This window comes from Conger conger, chromosome 5 (genome assembly GCF_963514075.1).
Source record: "Conger conger chromosome 5, fConCon1.1, whole genome shotgun sequence".
Classification (NCBI taxonomy): domain Eukaryota; kingdom Metazoa; phylum Chordata; class Actinopteri; order Anguilliformes; family Congridae; genus Conger; species Conger conger.
The window spans coordinates 52,754,495-52,766,524 of NC_083764.1; the positions used below are offsets into that span (position 1 = coordinate 52,754,495).

Below are 12,030 nucleotides of genomic sequence, written 5' to 3' on the forward strand. Positions count from 1 at the left end.
TTCTCTGTTTTGTGCTGACAATTAATTGACTGTTCATGATGGACATTACATTTTCTGTTGGGGCTTTTAGGCAATGTACAATTGTTTGATGAAAAGCAGAACCTGCACTTCCCCTTGTATGCTTTTATCTGAAAGCCCCTCTTATTTAAATTGATGCCCCCATTTAAATATACTGTATGCCAGCTACTGAGTTGTCCTGAGCACACTAAATGGTGAAACACCATGGGTCCAGAGGCGAGTGTTCATTTTATTAAAAGGGGTCATGCAGCCAGTGGAAGAGGTTACAGGAGAGGTAAGGTGCTGTGGTTTGCCGGTCAGAATCTTTCAGACACTCTGTTTCTACAAATTGATCCAGTTGGCTTTTTCAAAGACTAGGTTGTCATTTAATTTAAGGGCCTTACATACTGAACCATTCAAAATGTTCAAAATGCCCTTAGAACAAATCTTGCAGAATAAATACAGAAAATAATGAAGCTGTCTTGTCTGATAGATTATCTCAGTAACCTCTAATAGCTTTATATCTTTGATGGCCTAAATTAATGCTATCAGAAACGCATGACTGTTTACATCAGTATGTAAGTCATTCACACATCTTTGCATCTGCAGTCCAACAAACATCCGAGAGCAATTACTGCATAGAAACAGAATAATATTCTCTCTCTTCAAGGGCTGTCATATTGGCAGAAATGTGTCGGTGTTGAAATAAATACAGAGGAGGATGAATGCTGTGCTAACACATCATCGTTTTGTGTGGTAAAGTGAGCAACCTGTTACAAATGAGGGACATAAAGGAGTTTTGTTTAATTTACATAATCTCATTAGAGTCACTGCCTGCCGTTATGCTTTGTTTGTTTCTATTCTTTTAATATGGGACAAGTTTATTATTCAAACATTGTAAACATTGTGCTACGTATCTGGCCATTAGGGGAAACAAATGTTATTGCCTTTCTCTGTCATGTTTAAATTATTTAAATCTATAATGTGGGTGAATGGCATAATTTCAAGGACTCATTGGAGAGATGTTAAGCAATGCATTCATTTGCTGGTTTCCTGAGAGGGGCAGATGAGTTTGGGCTGGCATCTCCAGTTTTGAACTAGCTGGCATACTTTATGAATTGGTCTAATCTCTCTCTGAACAGGAACATTAATGCTTGATTCAGATTGGCACCATTCACACTGTCCCAGTTTCCTGAGATCTTGTGCCCTCCTTATCTAAACATAGAAACTTCTCACTGCATTAATGCAAATTATTCATTATACGTCTGGGCTTCTGTGTTGCCATCATAGAGTCTGTGCGAGTTACTGCCTACAATTTGCACTTATTCATTTGGCAGCTGCTTTCAGCCACAGTAACAAAAAGTGCATTTATCACAGAAAGCAAACTGTACTGGAACTGGAGAAACTCTAGGCAGTCATATTTACATGTTTATGTTAGCCTCAAGGCTCCAGCCATTTTGTGCCAGACTAGCATTGAACCTGCCTTGTTGAGTAAACAATATCAATGGCTGTTGAACACTATAAGTACTAACTATAACTGTGCTTTAATCACACTGGTCTGTTCTGGAGGCTAGTGAAGGTGAAGCCAACTTATGGTAACTTATGTTATCACTGGGATGGTAAAATCATTTGACCGGTTTTAAGATGCAAGTGCAAGTACATGGTCATTGCTAAATAGCAAATTATTATTACAATGGCTTGGATAAATACTTAATTCAGGCATTTGGCCCTGGGCCCCCTGCGTATGCTTCCATTTGTTGTAGCCAGTCTTTTTATCAGTTCTCATCATTGAAAAAAGTTATTAGGTTCTTTCATGTTTATTGTAAATGTATGAATATAATACAGGTTCATTGCCATGTGTTTTGTCTTTGAACTCATTTTCCACAGATTAGTTGCTTAGTTTCAATGATCAGGTGTCTGCCCAAGTTATTGATATAATGTGGCCTTCAGAGATGAAACCAATGGACATGAAGCATTTTGAATCATTCTTCAGTACAATTAACAGCTTGTTTTCAAGCAAGTGTTGCGATTGTGGTTATAATGAAATCCAGCATGTACAGGAGGGGGGACCCAGGACTTAATTTCAGAACCCCTGCTCTAAATCATGTTGTTTATGTAATGTGTGTCAAAGTACTAGAGGGCTGCAGTGCCCGCTGGCTATCTATATGTTTCAACACCAGTGATTTACATGTATTTAAGTCACCAAAGAGTTTAAAGAGTCCACACACCTTGTTCTCAATGCTTTAAATTGCTGCTGATTGAAAGGCAACAAAAAAAAAAACACTGTGGTCCTCCGGGACCAAAGATTGACACCTCCGGTTAATGTTGTGAATTGATGGTTGTTCTACATATATGTGTGTGTGTAAGTGCCAGAAGGGGGCGCTCTTATGCCTGTGCTCTAACTGCTCAATTTACACTGGATCGTGCAGCTGCCTTTTGGTACACTACAATGTTGACGTTTTCCCACATCATATACCACGGGGGAATGTTGCTGTATAAACAGGTTTTCACAGGCCAATTACTTTTCTTCTCATCTGTGTAAAGCAAATTGTAAACAAGACTGAAACACCACACCCAAGTGGCGGTCAGATTCTGAATCTGTAAATACAGTCAATCTCCCGTTCCATGATGAACACATTGCAAATGTAATGCAGCACAGTGCAGAAGTGTTGGTATTGTGTGTTGCCTGGCAGGTTACAGTAAGTTTGGCCAGTTAAGATTAGTTTTGTATTGTTAGTTGTGTGTTGTGAATGATACACTTGGGAATGACAACTAAAAAGGGTAAATGCAGGAATGCAGGCAATTCATTCCAGAGACGCTCTTAAAATGGCTTGCTCAGAGAAATACGAGTTTTCAAGCTTCCAGAAGGTGCCATTAGGGTGTGCCAAGCTTAGCATGCAGGCAAGCCCCAGTAATTGGTGGGGATGTTTGAATTTAACCTGTGACCCCCTGTTCACCTCTGTGAAATGCTTCAGATCTCTTGGCACAATTCTCCCCTTTCTGAAAAATCTTGTACCTCAGTGCTGGTCAGAGGAACTCCACAGTGACCAGATGAAAAGGCAACCAGGACCATTTTTAACTATGTTACAGATTTATGTTTGTACTGGTATAAGCCATATAACATTAAACCTTCCACACAATTGACTGTAAATGGTCTGTGTTTGCCACGTTTCATTATCTAATGATTCCGGATGAATAAACCTTTCCTTCACACATGAAAGCAAATGTATTCTAATTCCATACATTAATCAAGCATACATTAACATATTCGGGGACTCTGTTCCATATATTACCACATGGCTTTGAGCATCAGTCTAATCACACACATGCAAAGTGTGCTTACACTGTTTATTTCCTTTTGAGAGGATTCATGTGTATGTATTAGAATGGAAACATCACACTCTGTGAAGTGTAAATCAATCCGATCCAAGTCAATTTAACAAGTTGTCAAGTGGTGTACATTAGCCAAGCAGAATGGCAGAAAGCCATTTCATCGAAAATCCCCGCCGGAAGTCACTTTTAGCGAGTGTTGATCCAACAAGAGAGAATAACCGGAAATAACGACTCTCTAATTACCCTTGTTTCTCAGGAACAGAGGTTTCCACGGAGACGGTGGGTTCGAACTTGCTGAGTACGATGACTGTGAGACTGATTTGTCTTGTGCAATGCCCCGCTGGAATATTCTGGATTCCTCCTTCAGTAGTGATAGCCGAGTCACCTCCTCCGTAGGGAAAAGGCTGCTTTCCAACATGGCCGTCACAGCCGTGTATCCAACCAATACACTGTACAGTAGGGACCACACTGTGGTGTAACTGATCTCGACATCTCTGCAGGCTTATTATAATTATTTTTTTCAGCTGATTCCTTCCTATAAATCAAATTATGCTGAGGTTTCATTTCTACAGCCCTTTGTGTTATAGGATTTCTACAGCTCTTTGTGTTATAGGATTTACTCTGCAGGAACAGAAAAGCACAGCATTCTGTGTTTTCTTTCAGTACAACGATTAAAGCTGAATAGAGGGGAAGCAGTTCCAAGATGAAGGGAAATGGTATGTCTTTTTTTACTTCCAGAATACTGACAGGGGTGAGTATATATGAGTGTGTTCCTGTGTGTGCTTCAGCATTGTACTGTATATGCCTTTAACCGAAGAAACTCAAAATGCTTGCAAATTGTGGAGGCAACAGAATTCTAGATCCTTCAAGAAGCCTCTTCAAGCTGAGTGGTCACATAAGAGAATGAGCATTGTGACCTTGCTGTGATGTCAGATGGCTAATCAGGCTCTCACTTCGCTGAGTGACAGAGGAAAAAAAGTGCCATGGAAACAGCATGGCCGCCTCCTTACATTTCCGTCATGCTCCTCAAGCCACTGGTGTCAGACAATCGGTTGGAAACCGGCATTGTTGCAGTGAAATAGTTTGCCACTTTTAGGATGGTTTCCCAGCGAATGGGTAATCTGCATGACAAACCCTTTTTGGGAAGGGCTTTTTATAGCCTCTGGAAGGGAAAACTGTGGCAAAAGAAAAGGGAAGTGTTCCTTTTTTGTTTCTATGGAGACCATTTGGCCTATTCTGTGATTATACAGTGCGTTTAGTTCCTGAGTCAGAGAGAACTGAGCCACACTACCTTTGAAATGCTTTCAGCCCTATACCCTGCAAGTGACAACACAGCGCTAAATTTCTCTGCACAGTTCAGACATTCTCAGCACAAAGATACGCCTATGCTTATAATTACTGTACTGCCGGTTGCCAGAGAGATGGCAAATTCAGAGGGGAAATAAGGAAATTAATTAGGATTTGTAAAAAATATTGTGACTGCACATTTGCAAATATGAGAGTTTCGTCTGTGTGAAATTCATTACGACAAGAAACTTTCAGCTGAGGGATACTTTTTTTGTAAAGAAATCAACATATTACAACCCTACAAGCCTACGTTGGTCTTTAATTGCTAGGCACCAAAACTGACGCTGCTACCCTGAGTCCCAAAACAACTGACACCATTTCATGCTTCACGGCAGCAGGGGATGTTGTGTTTTGTACATTGTGCAAACGTCACCCCTCGAGAGAACAAGAGCCTCGCCGAGATGGCAGCCTTTTTTTAGAACGATCCCAGCCTAATTCAGCTTGCAAGACATGGAGGGCCGTTTGGGAATGTAACCGTTGTAGGTCAGATGGTGTTAATGGAGCCAAATAAATATGTTCAACCTAGACATTAAGGGGAAGTGTATGAACAGTACAAAAAAAATGTTTTTGCCCTAAGAGTGATGCAATTTTCACACCATCCCTTGAAACATGCCATGGTCACCCCAGTCTAGACAGATCTCCCATACAGTATCTCTACTGAGGCTGGCTCAGGCAGGGACCTTGGTGTCTGCTGCCTGGCCTCCATGTGTCCTACCGGGATGTACACAGGCGCACCCGAGGCTGGTCTGCAGCCATTCTTCTCTATCACCGAGGAATACACTGAGAGGCAAGCAAGGGTGGGGGCAGCTTGTCTGGGAAGAATAAATGCATTCATACTGTATGCTATGTACAGTGGCTGGCCTTCATGGAAATGACCTGAGGGCAATAGCCTGGAATTGCATGCTGTGTTGCAGTGCTGTGGAATTTGTGACTAGACTGCATATTGGACTGAAACAAATTAAACATAGAAATGGGCTGATTAAAATGAGGCAAATGAGACTGTGTAGTTTATTAAGAACTCGCTGTCAGTAGTTATTAGGTGGGTGCCTTCGTTGCAAGCAATGGTTGGGTTATTTTTCTATCGCCTGCGCATGGTATAACCATTCACCATTACAGTTATGTCAAAACAGAAGCTATGTGCCAGGTGATATTGCATCAGCTCTTCAATGACCGTTTACATTTTTTCAAGATTATAACACAGTACTTCATTATTAGGCTTATTTTGTCTGCATAACGCTATTGTAACAAGTTATTGAGTTACTGTCACCGTCCTGTCAGCTTAAACCAGTCTAACCATTCTCCTGTGACCTGTGTCATTACCAAGGCATTTTCACCAACAAAACTGCCTCTCACTGGATTTATTTTGCTCTGGAGAGTGTTGTGTATGAGAATACCAGGAGCTCAGTAATTTCTGAGATATACTCAAACCGTCCTGTCCGGCACCAACAATCATTCTACATTTAAGGACACTTGGGTCACATTTCTTCCCCATACTCACGTTTGTTCTGAACAACAAATGAACCATGTCAGCATGCATTTATGCATTGAGTTGCTGCCACATGATTTGGCTGATTAGACATTTGCATTAACAAGCTCTTCTGGTCTTCCAAATAAAGTAGTCACTGAGTATATATGCTAAGTTAGGACTTAACATATATACACTGGCACCGGCTTTATTTCATCACATTCCTTCCTTCGGCTATTGTTCGTAGAGAGCAGTTCCCTCTGGGAAGCAGAAAATGTGAAATCCGTGAGAAGAGGCTAGAGGGCATGCAGACAAGATGAATGCAAGCGAACACACTCACAGAGCTCTCCAGATAGCGGCTTCTTCCAAAATGAATCAATAAATAAAGGAATGCAGCACTTTGTAATCTATTTCAGTGGGGCAGAGAGAGAGACAGAGAGTGAGAGAGAGAGGGGGGGCAATAACATTAGATGGTGGGTAAAGACTGGGACAGAGCTGTTTAGTCTCACTCATAAGACTTTTTACACATTCCTACTGTCCTCAAGGGGTTTGAAAGGGAAACTGCCCCGTCCGGACACATGAAAACAAATCCTTATTCTGTCCCTGTGAAATGATGCATTGTGTATGCATGTTCATGTGCAGTGGTGCAGAGGTCTCACAGTGTATGTGTGTGTGTGTGTGTGTGCGTGCGTGTGTGTGCATGTTTAATTTATTATCATGGTCATTCCCATACTGAAAAGGCATTCTTGTTGCCACCACAAGTGCTATTTGTCTCTATCCTGTTCCCTGTTGATTCATCTCTCAAGTCTCATTTCTTTGACTGTATTCCACTCCCTCTGGCTTGCGGAATATTTTATGCCCCTCTGATGCATGCATTATAGAAGAGAGGCATTGCTGAAACCATTATGTAGGCTACTGTAGCACAAACTACATCTCGCCCAAGTCCTGCACTATTAAACCCCAGGCTCTGGTGACATTTGCTGGCACAGAACAGATGAATCGCATAAGGATGTTCTAACTGTTCTTTTTCTCGCATGTATTTTTAATAAGTTGCATTTGATTGTTTGTGAGAGCAGCAGGATCAGTAGCCAAGACGTGCTGGAATTCAGCCTGTGACACGTGTCGTCACGTTGCTTCCCTGGAATTAGGAAGCATTGAGCTCGTGGTTTGTTTTTCATAATCAGAGGAGAATCAGCCCTTCCCTCAGGTAACTTCCTTGGAACTTCAAACTTCGCTGGAAAGGATCCACCACCCACATAAGATCATTCCTTGGAAGGGTTTGTGTTGTGACAATGATAAAAATAATCCTTCCTCGTCCTGCAACCTTTTCAATTCAATTGAAATTTGAATTTGATTTGTCTTGTGCTTTTTACAGTGTTACAAAGGTGCTTCACAGACATAGAAAAAGGGAAAATATAGTAATGCTGAACTTGAAAACCCCAAAAATGCAGTGAGTGAGGCAAAAAATAAATAAATAAATAAAACTTCCCCAGTGGTATGAAATCTCAGGATGAATATACACTCAGTGAGCACTTTATTAGGTATTTATTAGACTTAATTTTTAGACTCATGAACTCTTCTGTTGCTGTAGCCTATCCACTTAGAGGTTTGACATGTTTTGGGTTCAGAGATTCTCTTCTGCATACCACTGTTATAATATGTGTTACTGTCAGCTTTGACCAGTCTAGCCTTTCTCCTCAGAACTCTCTCATTAACAATGCGTTTCTGCCTACAGAACTGTTGTGTGTGAAAATCCCAGAAGATCAGCACTTACAGATATACTCAAACCAGCCTGTCTGGCACCAATAATCATGCCACGGTCTAAATCACTGAGATCACATTTTTTCCCCATTCTGATGGTTGATTTAAACATTAACAGAAGCTCCTGACTGCCACATGATTGGCAGATGTGATAATCGCATAAATAAGTAGGCGTACAGGTGTTCCTAATAATGTGCTCAGTGAGTGTACAGTAAGGGGAGGCCCACCCTCCTCTGACCCGGTGTCAGTAGCTAAAGAAAAGCTAAGTAAGGTAATATCCAGGTATCAGTGGAGAATCAGTGCAAATTGACCATCGCTGCACAGGCTGTAGCTTGAAGTATGAACTAACTAGATAATAGATACAACCAATGGTTGGGTATTTACCATTGTCCGTGCTAGTATTAACTGCGGCTGGCAGCCCAGCCCAGAGAAGCACAGTTTTAGTTGGCAGATTTCTTCTCATTGCACAAGAACAACCTCTCTGGTGAAATGGACAGCTGCAGTGACTGCACAGCTTGACTGCACAGTGTCCAGAATGGATGTGATGGCTGTCAGCCTGCAGTCCGGAAGATAACATAAGCTTGTCCAAATTGACAGGACCCATTAGATGTGCCAGCAAATTTCATTGTTGGGCATTCCAAATTAGGAATTGAGAAGAAAAACAGGCTTTAAAAATGTTAGTCGTTATATTGGTTGTTTGAAAAATAAAACATGGTATACATTTTACTTTTTAAATAATATATATATTACCCTGGCCTGGATAGCAGGAGATAAGAGTCCTTCAGCTCAATGAAAGGATCTGACTTTACCTCTTCAGATTCTGCACTCCGCACCTTTGTAGTTTTGTTGTTGTTGCAGTCTTGCTTGATGGTAGCTATCGCTACTATTTTTGTGATGAATTATGAGTCTACAGTCAATTACTTTATTTCAATCCGCCAGCCATTTTGTATCACAGAAGGTAATCAGAGATCATCTGACCCATATTTTTTAATGAGATCCTTGGCTTGTTGTTGACTATATTGACTTGCTCTCACCAAATACAGTAGATTCACATATGCTCCTGACATCAACCAACCCCTGGGCGTTTATGCTCACACTGGCAACCCACACTCAGTCTCTGTGCTATGCACATCCCAGCTGTCGCAGCTGTTGGCAGCATGCTGACTCTGCTGGACCATTTGTACATGCTGAGGTCTGAGCTTTATACAAGATTCTGTCCTGCTTGAACAACAATGTATTGTGTAGGACCAAGAGCAGAGGGCCGTGCACACACACACACACACACACACACACACACACGCGCGCGCGCATCATGGATGTGCCTTTTGTTGTGAATGTTTGTCACCATTTAAAAAATCTTAAGTAGGGTACTGCATGCTTGTGTTTGAGCTTTGACTCCTCAGCTCTTCGTTAATTGGACTGAGCTCCCTGGGTTCTCATGTCAATTTCTGTGAAAACTGTGTAACTAAATAAAACCGTTGATAAGAAACACCTGACCTCAAATTACGTTAAAACCGCTTCATTGCGATCTAGAATCTCTCTGGTTTTTTGCGATTCTTTGCAGTCCATTCTTTTGCTGCTCCTTTACCCTTCACCACTAGATGGCGCTTGCCAATGTTTCGCAATTAAAAATTACTTTTTCTGTTGTTTTAACTATTTTGGACGGCTGCTTCCTTCGGAATTACATAACACGAACAGAATTTGCAGCTCCCTTGTTGCTTCACCTCATCATGGTGAGAATGAGGATCGTCATCTGTTCCCATGCCGTGGGACAGGTGTAGCGAACTGGAGGAAAGCTGCCAGACATGCACAGAAAAACAAGGCACTTAGTTTGAACAAAACAGGAGGAAGATTTTAACGGGAGTCTTACTGAACAGGTGCTTTTGCACGGCTGCTCCAAGGTTTACACTAGGCAATACATTGCATAAAGCCTTAAAATGTTTTCTGCTTCTTCTAGCTTCATCTAACACTATACATATAATACAAATGATGTGTTGAATGTGATGCACACAACAGTTAACTGGAAAACAAATTAACAGGTAACTCAAGTTCTGTTGATTTTGGTGAGGTTAAATTCACCATGGATAAAAAATGACTCATTAATAATGTCCCTTCAACTTCAAGTAATTATATGAGGGAGAGACCGGTTTAGTGGCACATTGTGTATCTTATACCTTGTGTCCTAAATAGCACTGTTGTTATTGAATAAAATAAATGCTTCATATTTCTGTTTTCCTGTTTATCACTGCATCTTTGCGGATCGACTTCATTAGGGCTTCAATTATGTATTTAGGTATGTGACACATGAAGCCCCAATATATTATTATATTGTATATGTTTTGTTTTACTGTTTCTTTCTGAAAAACAGTTATTTTTATGCAGCTATTGTACATTTTGGTTTGAGCTGAGTCAGAATCAGTGATTGCTGATTTAGATGACTGAAGCTAACCTAAGGCTTAATAAAGCCAAGCCTAATAATAGTTTAATAAAGTGCTGTCTTTGAGCTTATGTGGACAACCCCTCACTTAATTGTTAATCTTATGAGGATAGTGCTTTGGGATTTACCTGGAATAAATCACACTGGCACATGGTGAATGAATTGCATTTTGGATGAGAGAGAGATAGAGAGAGCGAGAGAGAGACTAAATGACCACATGACTCCAGTTGCTGTTCCTGTCAAAGCCACCTCCCGTGGGAGCAGTTATTAAACCTTACACTCTTTTCTTCTTCTGCGGGAGGGTTGAAAAGTGATAGTACATGTCACACTTAGCACTAAGCAGTGACAATCTGTCTATCTGGACTCATAATGAAAATGAATATGAATCAGAGGGGATCTATCATCCAATATTTCCACAATGGGCCTTAAAGAGAGTGCATACGACTAGAGGTGTAAACACACAAGCTCTGGGTTGATTCGTAGATTGTTTCTAAAAAACAGATTAATTCTAAAAAAGGGGAAATAATTTTGCAAATAAATACATTTCTCTCATCCGGATGTCAATGTCAGAATTTTGTATAAAACCACATCTGAGCATAAACAATCCCATATCATTTTGGAAGATTGTAAAATTAAGAGTAAGCCATTTTCATAGTCTCAAACATTATTGGCAGGTTGTTCTAGATTAAAAAAAAATGTCTATTTGATTTAATACCCTACGTTTAATATTTAATAATTACCCGACTTCAAGATCCTTTTTTGTCAAGTCGAGTCCTTGTTCCAACACGAAGATAATCTTCTTCTATTGATAAGTATTCTGAATCTTTGGCGTTTGATATGACTGGTCCTGTTGAACCTGTATAATGAGCAGGTAGGCTTCACAAATCTCTAAAGTTAATGATGGGAGAAAGATAGAAATCCATTGTCTCATTTTTAAAAATTGCATTCTATCGCAATCACATTTCCTGGGTAAAAATTGTTCAATATCTGTCCCAAGATAAAATTTAGTTTTTTGGAGGGGTTCACTTTGGAGAAATGTGTTCTTAGATTTTGTTCGTTTTTTAAGCGCCCATTACCTGACTAATCGAGAATATTAACGCTGAACGTTGAAATGTTTATTTATCGAGACTTAATATCACGCACAATGCCCAGCCTACAACTTCGTTCTCGGGAATTTCCACAAGGTCCCACCGTCTGAACGCACAGAGGCGAGGGTTATGGGAGTTTCTGTTGGCATGTGCCCGCCCCTCGCCATAACCACTCCCTGAAAACTCTGATTGACACTATTTTGCAGATCTGTTATGTGTGAGTGTGTGTGCTTGAGATGCCCTAAGTCATCCTAGCATACGCTTAGTCCAAGCGGGATGTATACGATGCAAAACATGTTCTTCCAACATGCATCAATGAAACACCGTTAGCATCGCAGTGCAGTTGCATTTTATTGACATTGTCAGATATCGAGAGGGATTTTCTTTTATTGTCTCTCAGACCTCACATACACCATTCGGTGGGATTTGTTACTACCGAGGAGATCCAGACCACTGGCCAAAGGGATTCTGGTCTGGTCTATCTTTTTTGTGTCTAGCTATTTCTTTTATACCGTATCTATTTGTAAACTAAACATGGCGAGCGACTCACCGGCTCGAAGTCTGGATGAAATAGACCTCTCTGCACTGAGGGTAAGTTGAGA

At 40.7% G+C, this 12,030-nt stretch overlaps 1 protein-coding gene across 11 annotated transcripts in view; it reads left to right on the forward strand.

Annotated features, from left to right (window-relative positions):
- The first annotated feature begins 11,649 nt into the window (after positions 1–11,649).
- Positions 11,650–12,030, forward strand: part of LOC133128189 (TRAF2 and NCK-interacting protein kinase-like) — a 104,631-nt gene continuing 104,250 nt past the window's right edge. For all 11 annotated transcript variants that reach the window (XM_061241521.1, XM_061241522.1, XM_061241523.1 and 8 more), the window contains exon 1: positions 11,650–12,019. In XM_061241521.1, coding sequence (XP_061097505.1) covers positions 11,963–12,019 — 57 coding nt within the window. In that variant the 5' untranslated portion in view covers positions 11,650–11,962. The remainder of the gene's footprint in view (positions 12,020–12,030) is intronic.